This window comes from Rhinolophus sinicus, chromosome 4, assembly GCF_057876585.1.
Source record: "Rhinolophus sinicus isolate RSI-liver-muscle chromosome 4, RSI-T2T, whole genome shotgun sequence".
NCBI classification, from domain to species: domain Eukaryota; kingdom Metazoa; phylum Chordata; class Mammalia; order Chiroptera; family Rhinolophidae; genus Rhinolophus; species Rhinolophus sinicus.
In genome coordinates this window covers 60,561,047-60,575,977 of record NC_142504.1, presented here as the reverse complement: position 1 = coordinate 60,575,977, position 14,931 = coordinate 60,561,047, and the positions used below count along the sequence as shown (strand labels likewise).

General features: G+C 55.0%; 1 protein-coding gene across 4 annotated transcripts; it reads right to left on the bottom strand.

Annotated features, from left to right (window-relative positions):
- Positions 1 to 319: 319 nt before the first annotated feature.
- TPRA1 (transmembrane protein adipocyte associated 1) lies at positions 320 to 14,533 on the bottom strand. Of its 4 annotated transcripts, XM_019718604.3 has the most exons (12): positions 13,867 to 14,174; positions 13,528 to 13,635; positions 7,004 to 7,145; positions 6,701 to 6,833; positions 4,034 to 4,120; positions 3,869 to 3,941; positions 3,676 to 3,755; positions 3,009 to 3,119; positions 2,809 to 2,869; positions 2,508 to 2,610; positions 2,347 to 2,427; positions 320 to 995 (listed from the first exon to the last, which is right to left on the bottom strand). In XM_019718604.3, the coding sequence occupies exons 3-12, from the start codon at positions 7,126 to 7,128 to the stop codon at positions 752 to 754; spliced, it is 1,098 nt and encodes a 365-aa protein (XP_019574163.3). In that variant the 5' UTR covers positions 7,129 to 7,145; positions 13,528 to 13,635; positions 13,867 to 14,174; the 3' UTR covers positions 320 to 751. The 4 variants fall into 4 exon arrangements, with proteins under 4 accessions (XP_019574163.3, XP_088653997.1, XP_019574164.3 ...); XM_088797871.1 differs by lacking the exons at positions 13,528 to 13,635; positions 13,867 to 14,174 and adding an exon at positions 14,452 to 14,533; XM_019718605.3 differs by lacking the exons at positions 13,528 to 13,635; positions 13,867 to 14,174 and adding an exon at positions 14,452 to 14,533 and having other exon boundaries at positions 2,508 to 2,583.
- Between the last annotated feature and the right edge of the window lie 398 nt (positions 14,534 to 14,931).

Here is a 14,931-nt window from a genome sequence, read left to right as displayed (position 1 = left end):
GAGGGGAAGTGGCTGGCTCAAGCTGACAGAGCATGAGCAGAGAAAGGACAGGAACTGCAGGGCTTATTCCAACCTCCATACTCTTTAACAAGGTGGGGAGATAGCCCACACAAACCAGTTTTATCCACATCAGTCTCCTCCATGATTTCTTTCCACCTCCCAGCAGCCAGGGCCTGCACACTAGTCCGTGTTCCTTGGTTGAGCCTACCTGGGTTCAGCACACAGAGGGACGTGCCAAGACCTCTGAACTCCCCAGCCCTCAGGCTCCTGAAAGGAACCAGCCCCAGTATTCCTGCAGAGCCTCCATAGTGACACCTTCTGCTCCTTTTCCTTTTTATTAAAAAATAGATCAAGAAAATATATACACTTCAGTCCACCTGCCAGAGTGGGCTTTGAGGAAGCCAAAGCGCCGTAGGGAGGGAGTCAGACCAGACCTGGGTACCTCCTCTCTCCTTTGAAGAAAGGACCTGACCTTGGTCAGCCTAGCCAGGCCTGGCTCTGGGAGATCAAAGTCTGGGCCATGTCACTGAGCAAGGCAAGGGCAGGTGGAAGGGGGAGGTGGCCCTCAGCTAAAACACAGGTGGTCAAGGGCAACTGGGGGCTCAGAGGGCAGGACAGAGCCTACATGACGCTGCTGTCCACACAAGGTCTCGTGACCTCATCCTCCTCCCCTGGGAACTCTGTGTTCTGGCCTCCTCTCCAGTCAGCCCTCCATAGGCCCCAGCATGCCTTCCAGCCAGGGCAGCCACATTCAGGCACTGAGAGCCTTCCAGCGCTCGCTGTCCGTGCTATTGATGCTGCCGGTGTGGCAGGGCATGGAAGCAATATCATCCAGGTAGGCCACCCCACCGGCCGAGTCAAACTGTGTACTGGCAGCGCCTACTGTCTCCGGGCCCTCACGCCGGGCCACAGCATAGGGCTGGGGCAGGTGCATATCCGGTTCCTCGGTCTCATCCACTTGGCATTTGTAGGAGAAGAGGATCTTGGGCTCTGAGCTGGTAGGGAGGTCAGAAGGGTGGGGGAGTCCCACTGTCTGAGTCTGGAAAGGCCCTCCCTCTGGGCAATGAGGCTATCAGACTAGGAGGAAACACACTAACAACTGCTTAACACCCACCCCGAGGTCCCTATCACTGGAACTGTGGAGGACTAAAACCCAGCCTTCTTTATCCTGGCTGTGTGTGTGCTGGGCTGTGTAGAGCTTCTGTATCTGCTTTCTCACCCAAAATGGGTAGAACAACTCCAACCTGAGAGGCTCTTTGTGGCATGTGAACAGCCTGAAACAGTACCTGACTCAACGTGTTCAGCAAGCATTGGCTGTGACCTCTACCCCTGCAGCTCTTACACTACCCTGTGCGCGCCCCCATCATTCAATCTACAGCATTACTTTCTAAGGAAGAAAGCACTGCACCCAATTTAAAACAGGAGCCTAAGGCCAGATTGGTGTTGGGAGGGGATCAAGCTACTCCTTGTCACTCCACCTCTAAAGCCCTCACCCAGCGGGAGATCCCTTATCCCACCCTCAGACCTGGCAGGTGGGGAAGGGTGGGGTTAGGGAAAAATGCCCTCACTTCCACCAACCCTCAATCCCATATGTCTTTAGCATCCCCTCTCCCTGACACACCTACAAACACTCATGTGCACAAAAGTACACCCCACCCCACACTCAAATACTCACTAGACTCCTCTCAACCCTGTTCCTCTCCCCAGTCACCTTCAGCTAGAATACAAACTCCATGAACGCATGCATTTGCGTTTACTTTGTTCCCGTTTGTGTATGCGGCTACAGCAGTACAAGGCACAGTGAATGCATGCTGAAGGTATGAACTAACCTATTCTTAAATGGAAAACAGCAAGTGCAGAAAAATGTGCATAGGTACTGTCTCTCTTGTGGGGAAAGTGTATACATACATCTGTGTTGCATATATAACATGTATATGTATGTGTATATTGTACATATGTATATATATGTGTACATATGCATTATATATGTCTATATGTGTCTGGGTGTGTATATGTACATATACGAAAAGGTACAATTAAGTTCGCGAACTTTCCACCATGTAAGCGCATGGTGGAAAGTTCGTGAACTTACTTGTCCAACCTTCTTGTATACACTCCGTCTGCCTCCTCTAGCTCCTGTCCAAGCCTGCACCTGCACCCTGGGCAGAGAGGCTCTGGACTTGTACCATGCCTGTACGCATGCGCAGGAAGCAGAAGTCGCAGTTCCGCTGGCAGCCACACGGGGGCGCCCATAGACGGCCAACTCAGGGCAGTGGGTGGGGAAGCCGGGAGCTCCGCTACTAGCCCCAGCCAACTAGCTCCGCATGCCCCTGCGGGAGGACTCACCCGAAGAAGCCCCGGAGGAAGGCCACGTATATGAGAGGCGCGAAGAAGCTGAAGTAGAGGAACGTGGTGGCGTCCACACAACTGGGGGAGGGGATCGGGTCAGAGCGGGCCTCGTAGGGCGGGGCTTTCCCCTCCCCTCCCGGAGCCCCAGCCCTACGTACCAGAGTCCCTCAATGATGTCCACGCAAAGCAGTGCGCTCCCCAGCCCCTGCAGCAAGTTGAGTAGCGCCAGGATGCCTGCGTACACATAGAAGCTCCTCCGGGCTAGGGGTTTGGGAGCATGAGGTCCTGCCCTCTCCTCTACCCTTCATCCCCAGTGTGTCACTGGGACCCCTTGGGCCTCCCAGGAGGCCACCCGCCCTCCCACCCAGGGCTCTCCAGCTCCAGGCCACAGTGGCCCAAACAGAACCCCCATCCCCACCCCCACCACCCTGCGCCCAGCCATGTCCCAGAGCTGCTCACAAGGCAGGGAGATGCGCTCCTTTAGTGGGGTCTTGGGGAGCACTACCACCAGAGAGTACACCTGTAGAGACAGAGTGGGGCTGAGAAGGGTGCCCGGGAGCACCAGGCCGAGAGCTAGGCCCAGTACCAAGGAGTCCAGGCCCTGGCGCACCTGGCTACCTCTAGGGTACCCAGGCACAGGGGTAGACCCTCCAACTCACCAGGAAAAAGAAGCAGGAGCTGACCAGCCAGAACTGGCGGCCCCCGTGCCCATAGATGTTGAAGTCCTCAGCTGAGAGGTGGGTGTCAGGGTACATGATCTCCAGCGTCCCCTGCAGGAGCAGACAGGGGAGGGCTCATAGGCTGTGTCTACCTGGAAAGCCCCCTCCCTGGGGCCTTCCCAGATAGAGCCCCTGAAGCTCTCCACCACACCCAACACAGCCCAGGCCTGGCCCTCAGAGGTTCCTGCTCCAGCCTGCTCTGCAGCCACACTCTGCCCATCTAGCTCCAGCACCCAGAATAGGCCCATCATGGGGCAGGGGGCAGCCCCTGCCCCAATCTAAGAAAGAGGGTCTCTGGATGCAGGGCTGTCAGTGTGGTCTGCAAACCTACCTTCTCCTACCTGGCCTGCCTACTACAATGTAGGCTCTGAGCATCCTCTCCTCCCTGGGGGCGGGGGGGGGGGGGGGGAGAGGGGGAGGCAGAACCTGCCTTGTTAACAAGCACCCCAGGTGATTTCTTAGATACATTTAAAGTTTGAGAACATTGCACCTGATAAACATTCAAACACTGACCCAGGACAAGGAGGTGGTGGATGCCTTGCCCTCACTGACTGCAGGCCCTCCAGTGAGCCCCTGGGTCCACCCTGCCCCACCCTCCGCCCCTTACCTGGGTTACAGAGTAGGCCAGGGACAGCACTGTGGTGATGGCCAGCACTCGCTTGATGCTTGACTTGCTCTCCAGGTGACCTGGAAGAAACGTGCTGGTCAGTCAGCAGGGGGGCCACCCCAAGTGACTATGGTAGGGTTGGCCCCCAGCCAGGGCAGGGCAGGGAGAGTACTGGCCCCAGCAGCAGACGCACCAAAGGCAAGGCCCAGGATAACCACACTCAGCTCGATGGCCAGCAGGAAGAAGCGTGTAATCTCCCACAGGATCTGGACACAGAGTGGGCAGAGTGTCAGCCTGGGGGCCCAGTCACCCCTCTTCCCAGTGCTCTGCACCCCCCTGCTGGCAGGCCCAACCACACCTTATCAGCAACAGTTGCAGCATTTGAGGTGCTGACCGTCATGGACACCACTGCCCGGGCGATACCCACCAGCGCCACCACGAACACCTATTGGGTGAGAAGGGAGTGTGATGGAGTCGGGGAAATCTCTGGGGATTGCAGGGACAGCAAACCCACATCCCACATCTGCAGGCGCTGATTCCTCAAGAATGGAAGGATTCCAAATTAAACAAGTCGGGAGGCGGCGAGACCCTCCACTGACCTGGCCCTCCCCTCCTGGGCCTCAGTATCCCAGCTACACTGACAGCCCCGGAATGGTCAGTACGGCGACACGGTGGAGCCAGACTGCTGGAGTTCAAATCCCAGCTTTACTGCTTCCTGCTTCTGTGATTTCAGGCAAGTAACCGCACCTCTATGCCTGTTTCCTCATCTATGAAACAGAGATAACAATAGCACCTAGTGCATCTGGGGGATCAAATGTGTAAATAAATGTAGAAGTGTTCCTCGCACCCAGTAAGGACTATGTCCATATCTGCTGTTAGTCTTGTCATATTAATGGTTTTAATTCTGAGACATGGGAGCTGGGGGAAAGGAGGCCAGAGGGAAGAGGCATCATAGACCCTGTGAAAGGTGCCACACCGGCGGGTTTTACAGAACTTCCTGTGCTTGGCATCTGTGGCTTTTGTTAGCCCGCTATCCATCCCCTTCCTCTGGCAATAGCCTCACTCCTCTCCCCACCTCCTCCTTCACATGGTTTTGTGTGTGTGTGTGTGTGTGTGTGTGTGTGTGAGTGTGTGTGTGTGTGTTGTGGGGGAGGAGTGCTGACCCCACCACTCCTGGCTTTAGGAACTGGCCTGTGACCCAGGGCTGGCCATTCGAGTATGCCATTCCCCTGGTTTGGGGATGGGGGTTGGACCCCAGGAGGTCGAGTCACAGCCAGGACATCAGGTGTAGTCACTGAGAAAGTAAGCTGAGGGGATGCAAACCTGGAGCTGCTGGGCTATCTGGCTACCATGAGTGTGGAGATTGCTAGAGACAGGGCTGTCAGACAGACGTGAAGATGAGAGAGAGAGAGAAACAGTGCCAGACAGCAGCACTGAACCCAAAGCCCACCGTGCCCAAAGCCCTGGGGTATGTCAGGTCCTCAGTCAATACATTCCTTCCAGCTTATGTGGGTTTAAGTTTGGTTTTCTGTCACAAACAAAAGAGCCCAGATTCATATACACTCTGTCCTTTGTGCCATGAAATCCATGTCCAAGCCTTAAGGAGGCCGACATCACTCAGCAGGGCAGGCTGCAGCAGCAACAAACTGCCATGTGCCTACTGTGTACCAAGCCCCCACAAGGCAGGAGCTAGGCTCGCTGTCATCTTGTGCTCACAGGAGCACCACATGCTAAAGCAAATCCAACACACATCACGTAGAAGGGCACCGAGGCAGAGAGGTCAGGCCACTGGCCCAAGTTCATTCAGCACAGCTGGGGTTTGGAGGTGGTCTGCCCAAGTGCACTCTTACCACGACCTCCTCTCCAGGATGAAGACCCCAAGAGAAAGCGGTGGGGCCAATGCTGACTCCCCTAGCCCTGCCTCATGTTCTTGGGCATTAGCCCTGGGTCCCTTTCCCCTGTCCACTCCCCCAGAAAGGGCATCTGCCTGACGTACAGTAGGTGCTTAATATCTGTTGAATAAATACACAAACAAGTAAATGGTCAGAGAGGCAGTGGAAAAGGGCAAAGAAGAAAGCAGGCCTTGACCCCCACCCTGCTCACCACCACTTCACTGGGGAGGGCTCCAGTCAGCTGGCAGCCCCTGGGGTCTCCACCAACAGCCTCCAAGTTTCCCCACAACCTCCCCTGCTTCTCTGCCCGTCCACTGGAAAGTACTGACCCAGGCCACAAAGGGGAGACCAGGGAGCCACTCAGCTCTCTGGCAGTGGTAGCTAAGAGGCACAGATAGGGGAGGACTCTGGTCAGTCGGTCCTGACCCCTGAAGGAAGGAAGCTGGACAGCCTGCATCTGGGGCCCTAACCTGGGACTATCTTCTCAACTGCAGCCCTGCTGCCTCTCCCAGGCAGCACCCACCAGGACTACGGAGTGAGGAGAATGCAGGCCCCCCCAATAGGAAGGAAGTCCGCTTCAAAGAGGTCTCAGAATGTGTGGGTGGGTGGACAGATGGACAGATGGAAAGATGGAGGCTCAATGGGTATTTTTTCCCCACCCAGCATCCATTCCTCTTCCTTCTAGTAATGATCCCCCAATTTTCTTCTAGTGACCACCATCCTCTGGTCTGGCTGAGCTGACCCCACTCCCGGTTTCAAAGTATCCCTTTCCCTGCTAGTCACAGTAATTGGCTCAGGACTGGAACCCAGTGTGGGCCAATCAGAGGGAAGCCCAGATCTACAGTGGTACCATCAGGAACGAGGTACTGTTCACTGGAGTTGGCATGGAGGCAGTATGTTAGCTCAAAGCTGCTCCTGGCTCTCTTTGACACCATATAGGGAGAACTCATCTGAGACAAGGCCAGAGGAGAACAGAGATGCAGACAGAGACAGAGTCCTGATGACATCAGTTAATCCCCGGATCCAGCCATACCTGAAGAACCGCTTTTTCATTAGAGAGACAATTAATACTTCCCTTTTTTGCTTAAGCCAATTGAAGCTGGGTTTTCTGTCACCAATTGGAGTAAACTCACCAGGATATAGAAGGTGATAAAAATGGGGCTGGAGGTGATGCAGATCTTGGCCCGAGCAAACGGAAGCTTCCAGAGCAGGAAGATGAAGAAGAGCACATTTGGGATGAGCAGCAAGAGATCCCAGTACCGGACCCTAGCAGATAGGTACAGAAGCCAGCTCACTGGTGAGGTTGTGTCTTTGTGTCTGCACCCCACCCCCAACCACACCCCGTGTGCCCCCCCCTCACACACACACACACACACACCCCAGGAAAACCTACTCACACGTAGCCAGCCAGCTCTGCAAGGCTGTGACTGCCTCACCTAGAGGTGCCAATGTCCTCGTAGAGCAGCAACAGACAGCGATGTGGCACACTGATGTTGGGCACCAGGGTTGGAGAAAGCGCTGTAGTCCCATTAGCCCAGATTACCTCCTGCAGGGTGTCCATTCCACCGGCAGCCAGCCCTAGGGAAATGAGAGCCACCACATTAGCAGCACAGGAACTGTGTGGCCCTGGGCATCGGGGTCTCAGGCTCCCAGTGGAACACAAGAGGAGCAACTCATAGTGGGCCTGCTGCCCACTGCCCCCCATGCCAGGTTGCAACCCAACCCCCACACAGGGGCCCTGTCCCTCATCCCAGGCTGTCTCATGACCCCCAAACAATACAAGTCCCCCATCCAGTGACTGAACCTGCCTGTGTGTCAGGCACAGTAATACAAGCTACTTGGCATCACTCCCCGTTAGTCCCTCTAATCCTGGAGGGTTGGGGGAGTAGGGTTCATGTCTCAGCCTGCCCCTTACTTCCTGGTCCTCTCTGTGCCTCAGTTTCCCCCACCCCTGGAATGGGGGTAACAACAGTGTCCACCCTGTGAGGTTGTGGTGAGACTAGATACATGATGTGAAGCACCTCCAACAGCCGCACACCTGAAGCCCTCAGTTGCTGAGCTTCAGCTCCAACCCTCCACACCCATGCAGAACCCACTCAGAGGCCGAGTGACGTGTGGGGTCACAGCCACCAAATGCCAGAGCATGGCATCATGCACACCTCAGGTGGCCCTCAAGCCCATCTCCCCCTGCTGCCACCCTAGAAAGGCAGACACAAATGGATGGGACACTGCGCTTTGCCTAGATGCACAGAGGCCTCTAATTGGGGAGGGTAAGGGAAGCGGAGGTGCTGTGGAGGGAGGCAGAGGAAGCCATGTCTACAAACGCAGGGGGCTACTGGGGCAGTGGGAGCCAAGGGCGTTGGCACAGCCAAGTGCCCACGTAATGATCTGAGAATAATAGGTCAGAGTCCCGCCTAGAAGATAGGAGAGCTGGTGGTTTGGGGTCCTGGAGCCACCCTGAACAACTGAGGCAGGCTCACAGGTCACAGGACTCGGGGAGAGCAGCAGTAGAGCTGGGCCCACATTCAGAGTGGCAGGGACTTCCACAGGGAGCGAGGAGGCCCAGGGCAGGTGAGCCAGGCTCACAGGATATAACAGATGCCAGCTTTTAAAATGATCACTCGAACCAACTGGGCCCTATGACCCATGTCTCCACTTCAGGGTATGTTCACAATAGCCCCAGGCTGGCAGCAGCCCAAATGCCCCCCATCAGCAGCACGCGTGTGAACAGTGGGATGCTGGGAAACAAACAGGGGGGACACTGCTACAGGCAGCCACACACAGGGGCTCGCAGATACCAATGCCATGTACCGGCGCACACATGCAGTCTGACCCCCACACACACAGAAAGGAGACGGTCATCCCTGTGCAGGATGCAGGGGAGAGGGCTGGGGGGACGCACACCAGCTGGAGACTTGATTTGGTGCTGGGAGCACAGGTATGCTCACTGTGTCGCAATTCACTGAGCCGTGGACCTATGATCCGTGTACTTGTCTGCATGGATTACACTTCAGTAAATGTTTTAAAATTGAAAAGATGTTCTTTTATATGCCAAGAGCACAGGTTTCCTGCTCAGCAAGTAGCAGCCCAGGATGCTTAGCACCTGTTGGCAAGAAGGATTTGCAGCAATGCAACAGGAGCCCCTGCCCTGCTTATCTGTCCCTAATACTGTCCCTAAACAACAGCAGGCCCAAGACAGGGCTGAATGAGATGCAAGGACATACTCACTATTTCTCACAGCCATGAAACGCAAGTGCCACCTCTGACTGAAAGGGAAAGAATACTCCAAAGGAGGTGAGCCAAGATCTGGGGCTCAGGCCCCTCTATCCCTCTCTCCAAAAGGCCACTGACTGGCTCTGGGACTTGAAACTTGAGGACATACCAACAGTGAGGAATATCCAGGAGAACGTAAGCCTGACACATAGTAGGTCCAAAGAAAGAAGTCGTCTCCTTCCTTGTTTTCTACTAATAGGAGAGATGGCCAAAGAAGCCCACCCTTCCTTCATTCATGCATTCTTCTACCCACAGCAAGCAGTGAAGAGCACCTACTATGAGGCAGGCAGGAGTCCAGGTGCTGGGATGGGTCCCCCAGCTCGGATGGGTGCCCCCATGGGTCCTTCATTCTAGGAGGGGAGGCTACAGCCAACACAAAAGCCAGTATTTAAAAAGCAAACTTCTAGAGATAAGTGCTGAGATGAAAAGAGCACATAGGGTGAGACAAAAGGATGGGAAACCCAGTAGAGATTGCTGCAGTCCCCAAAATGCACCCTTTCCTGGAGTACTAGAACAGGTGGCTTTTAGTTCACACGTGGCTTCCCAGAACCGTGGCTACTCCCCCAGCCTCCCGCACCCCTGGCTGTGGCGACCTGACCAAGTTTTATCCAACTGAACATGAGCAGCGAGGCTTGCCAGTTTCAGGTTGTGCCCTTCACCCTTCCTATTGGCTGGAAAGTGGATGTGGTGGTGAGAACAAGAGCAGTCGTCTCAGACTATGAGACAGAAGCCATGTTTGAGGATAACAGAGCAGTAAGAAAGGTGTCTGTGTCCCAGACACAGTAGGGCTGCAGTCACATTCTGGACAGCTTGCATGCATACTGTCATGCAACAGGCAAGAGTAATCTTCTATCTTGTTATTTCAACCTTTGTTTCAACAGCTAAACCTGAATCCCAGGGAATACAAAGGGGTGCTGCCTCAGATTGGGCTGTCAGACAAGATGACATTTGAGCTGAGATCCAAATAACTGAGAAGGAGCCAACCTTGGAACAAGGTGGACAAAGAGCGCACCCAGGGAGAGGACAGAGATGCAAAGGCCCTGAGACAGAAACAGGCGTGGCCTGTTCAAAGGGCAAAAAGCAGGCAAGTGTAGCTAGAGGTGAGATCAGAAAGGTTGGCGGGGCCAGGTCGGATAGGGCCGTGTGACCATAGCAATGTGATTCCATTCTAAGTGCAATGAGAAGGGTGTTCCGAAGGCAGATGACAGTGTCCCACTTCCCTGTGGAGAGGATTGCTCAGCTGCCAGAGACAACAACTAATGTGGGGAAAGAGTAGAGGCAGAGACCCAGGAGCTTCTGTACCAGTCCAGGCACAAGAGAACAGTGGCTTAACTAGTAGAGGTTGTGTAGAGCAGTACCAGACGCCTCAGCAGGGCGCATGGGTGCTCCAGTTTGATCCAGGGACTGTGGGGGAAGGGCTATGGATTTGTCATGGGCAGGGTCCAGGACTGCCAAATGTCAGGCAACACATGTGATGCTCCACCGAATGAACGAGCATCCTCCCCTTTGCCAACAGTGCCCTACAGAGGAGCTCTGGTCAGTCAGGAAGGGTAGGCCCACTCTCCTCCTTGTCAGCAATTGGTTAGGCAGGGCATGCAATGCCACATGGGGGGTCTCCTGCGAAGAGTGTTCCTCCCTGACTGGCAGATACCACCAAGGACAGAGCCCTCCTTTTCTGTGCCTGTATGTGGCTGCTGAGGTATGACGTCTGAACTGTGGCCATGCTGCACCCATGTCAGGACCAGTCCACCATGCTAAGCACAGGGAGCTTACAGCTGGTAGGGGGTATGCCACCTCCTTCGAGATTTCTAAAAACCTGAGATAACATGGAAGGGACAGTTCAAGGAGAGAGATACCAGTCCCCTCCGCCTCACTCCCTGTGGATTCAACATCTGGAATTAGCAGACCCACATCAGCTCTGGCCTAGGACAGAGTGTCAAGCAGCCCCAGTAGGGACAGGGCTGGGGTGCAGGCCAACCACCCAGAAGCCACAAAGAAGCTGAGAGGCCCCTGTGGCAAAGACAAGCCAGTGGAGATGAACAAGGGCCAGGAGTGGGAGGAGCTGGATAGGGAGTCCAGCGTATGGGGGGTCTGGAGGGGCTTCTCTTGGTTTTGCCTGTCCAGCACCCCATTTTCCTAAAGGGGAACCTCAGCTCCCCTAGTCTCCATCCATGAGGTTGAGATACAGCTGACTCTATCCCTCCACAACACCAGGGAATGTGCATGTGATCTAAGCCTGACCTATCAGGATGCTCCATTCTCCTGGCCAATGAGAATCAGCCCAGAGAATTTTGCTCTAATTATTAAGAGATACACTTTCTGCTGAGAGCAGTAAGCCAGAGCTATATTACTTTGACCCCACATATGGAGCCACATGAGAATAAAGCCAACACAGAGGACTGCAGCGCTGAGAGACAGACGGAAACATATCTGAGAGACAGATCTTTATGTGAGCTCCTGGATCAAGTCACAACTGAAGCTAGTTACCCCCCTGGACTTTTGATTTACAGAATCCAAAAATTCCCTTTTCTGTTTAGGCCAGTTTGAATCTGAGTTCTCTAATTTACCACTGAAAAATTTCCAGCTACACAAGTTATACAGTTGGGCAAACCCGGCTTGCACTTTTGGCTCTGCCATGTACTTGCTATATGACTTTGGGTGAGTCATTTCCCCTCTTTGAGTGTCATAGGGACCATAACACTTACTAAAGAAAGTTGCTGTAAGGGCCAAATAAGACCAGAGAAGCAAATGTCTACAAAGGGTCTAACACACAAAGCTAACTGCTGCTCTTCTTCCCAGAGGTGAGAGACTGGGGGCATGGAGAGGGGAAGCATACGGGTCACAGGTCCAAGGGCCCCTTTCAAAGTCCCACATGCAACAGAGTCTGAGGTGAGGAAGAAAAGTGTCAGCTGCTTCTCTCCACCAATACCCCTGTTAATTCTTCAATAACAGCAAAGAATCCTCCCTGAACCCTCCCACCCTCCTAGGAAAGTACTTATATAATCCTCACTGTACAGAGCTCAGAGGTGGGCAGCCACCTGAGGGGCCTGCAACCCAGGCTGTCTCCAGATCCCAGGCCCCCAATCAGCAACCTGCCAGGTACACCTCTCCGGACCCTGGTTTCTCCACCTGCTGATAAGAAACTGTGCTTCTCAGACTCGAGTGCTGTTCTGATCCAGCAGGCCTGGGGTGGGGCTGACAGTCCACATTTCTAACATCTTCCCATGTGGTGCTGCTGCTCTGAGTTAGGAGGCTGTCAGCTACGCCAGAACTGCCACTCTGTGTGAAAGCTTATAAAATAACTGAAACAATGATAAAAATTAAAATAAAACAACTATGAACTGTGCAGACACAGGGCCCAGTGCCTTACATGTGGTCACACACTTAACCATCACATCAGCCTCTAAGAGAGAAGGCACTACTATTGCTGCCATTGTACAGAGGAGGAAAGGACGGGCAGGGAGGGGTTAAGTCACTGCCCACATCCTCCTTCTCCCACCATCAGTGATCTCCTGGCCTTGGGGGCAAAAGCCCTGGCAGTGACAGAAAAGTAAGAGGTTTGCAGGCTCAGGAAGCAGAGCTGGTGGGAAGACTGGCTGAGGGTAGGAGAGGAAGGTGTGGAGCCCAGACCAGAGGATGGGGAAGAGGATTATCAGGTCTCTCAGGACCAGGGAAACTGGGACAATTTCTTCCACCTAGGAAGGACTCTGCTGACCTCATTACCATTCCAGAGGCTATCTTCCCACCCACTGTTTGGGCCTCCCCATCACTCCCTCTGTCTGTGGCCAGACTGTGGGGCAAGATGCCAGCTTGGCTCAGGTCATGCAGTGGTAGACCTGCTGTGAGCCCCTGGACAGTCTTCCCCTCTCTGAGACTCAGCTTTCCTATTTTTCATCTGTGCAATGGGATTGACCAGCCCTCTCCCAGAACTACTGGGTGGGAAACCTGGGGAAAACAGAAAGCCCTGAGAAGAGAGAGGCTATACTTCATTGCTGCTGTAAGGCCCCTCAGTGCTTCCGACCCCTAGAAGGTAATTGAGCTTTTAAACCCCCTTATCCTTCAGCCTTGGTGGACACTGTCTTAGAGAGGCCACTCCTAGTAAACTGCCAGCAGCCCAGGTGGGAACCCCCAGGAGGAAGAGGAGCCCTGGGCCCCTTCCCTCATCTTCAAGACCCAACCTGATCTAACCCCTGCCTACTGTTCTCCCTCATTGCCTTCTACTCTCCAGCCTCTGGCTTTCATCTTCTTCTTGGAGCTGCTGGTCAACTTATGCCTACCTCAGGGACTTGGTGTTTGCTCTTCTCCCAGCATTGTCTCACCATTTGCGCCACCTCCTCAGAGCAGCCATTCTTAACTATCTCTCACAGCTATCCCACCCTGTGCTTCTTTACAGAACTTGGCCTCTGCCTAAAGTGGCCCTAGCTGTGTGTTTATGTGTTTATTGGCTGTCCACCCCCGGCAGGCTCATGACCCAATCCCCTAGAACAGTGCCTGACACAAAACAAGTTCTCAACAAAATGTTATGATGTGGACAAATGAATCTCCAACACAAAGCAACCAAGCCCTTCTGGGGAGTGGGAGTAGGATCCATCTGTGAGAACCCCAAGCCACAGGGTGGGCACGCCCTGCTTACTTGCCACAGCCCCAGACCTGTGCAGCTGTGTGTGTGGTCATTGCCCCCAGTTACCTCCTTCACTCTTCCTTCGAGTCCTCACACCCAGGGGCCCACTCGTCCTCTGAAACTTCCCCAAGGGTGTCCTCTGAGGCTGTGGCCAGAGCAGAAAGGGGTCACTCCCTGGAGGAAAGAGCAGGGACAGGTGGGCCCCGGTTTAGCTGTTGGATGGGTGGTGGTCCCAATGAGCTCCAAGCTCCCTCACAGCTGCCGCGGGGAGACCCTGGCTGCCCCGGCGAGGGGTTCGGAAGGGTTGTAGATGCGGCGGAGGCCGGGGCCTCTCTGTAGTAGAGGTGCCAGCCCCACCGTAGGGTTTCACGCCGGGGCAGGAAAGGGCAGAGGTTCCCCTCTTACCTGAGGGCCTCGGGCCGCGCTCAGGCCCCGTCGCCCCAATTGCCCATCTACCGCCAGCGGTGCGCGGACCCGGCACAGGCCACGGGACTCCAGGCTCCCGCGCCCCTATCAGGCGGCGGGGGCCGGGGAGCGTAGCGCAAGAGCCGAGGCCCGCAGGCTCGGCGGAAATGGGGAACAAGTGGAGGAGGGGAGACGAGGCGCTGTCAGCGCACTCGGCCCACAGGACCCAGGCCACCTTGGCCGCCCTTCCGGGTAGTGGCAACCCGGAAAGTAGGCGCGTCCTTTTCGTTTAGCCAAAACTGCAAAAAGAGACACGGTCCCTACTTGGAGCATTCGGGCCCGCCCCCAGCTCCCAGTAGCCTATAGGAAGGGAGCTATAACGAAAAGTGGGAGCAGGCAGCGAAGGACCCAATCAGATGCCTAGGAGGCGGGGCTCTTAAAGCAAGAACACGCAGCCACTGAAGGGAAGGAAAGCAACTGCGGGGAGGGGAGAGGCGGCGTTTCTACCCGGAAGGCGGTCCGGATTGTGGACGCTGCCACCTCTCGGCCCCGGCGCCTGCCAGCTGTCAGCAGCTGTGAACGCACCAGCTCGCTCCAGCCTGCGCTCCTCTTCCCGAGGCAGGCTGGGGCCTGACGGTCCGGGGAAGAGCATCCGCGGGCCGCCCCGTCAAGTGCTGCCGTTGCCCCGGACGCTCAGCAGTGGCAATCCGGCCTGGTGACTTCTGGTCACCTAGGAGAAGAAGGAAGGGTAGGGACAACCCCACCCCCCGAACGACGCGTTTCCACCAGCTTGCCACGCTGCCGGCATAGCCACATCAAAGCACACTGGCATTATCCGGATTCCAGGCACTGATTTCACAACAACCCTGCAAAGCGGTTATTACTAGTCGCATTTCACAGAGGAGGAACTTGAAAATTAGAGACGTTAAATAACTTGCCCAAAGCCACACAACTAGGAAGTGACAAAACCTAAGCGCTGGGATTGAACTGCCCCTCTTATGTATTTCTAACTTAAGCAGTTCTTCAGGCAACTTCCTCTGGGAAGCCTTCCCTGATTGCCCTTCC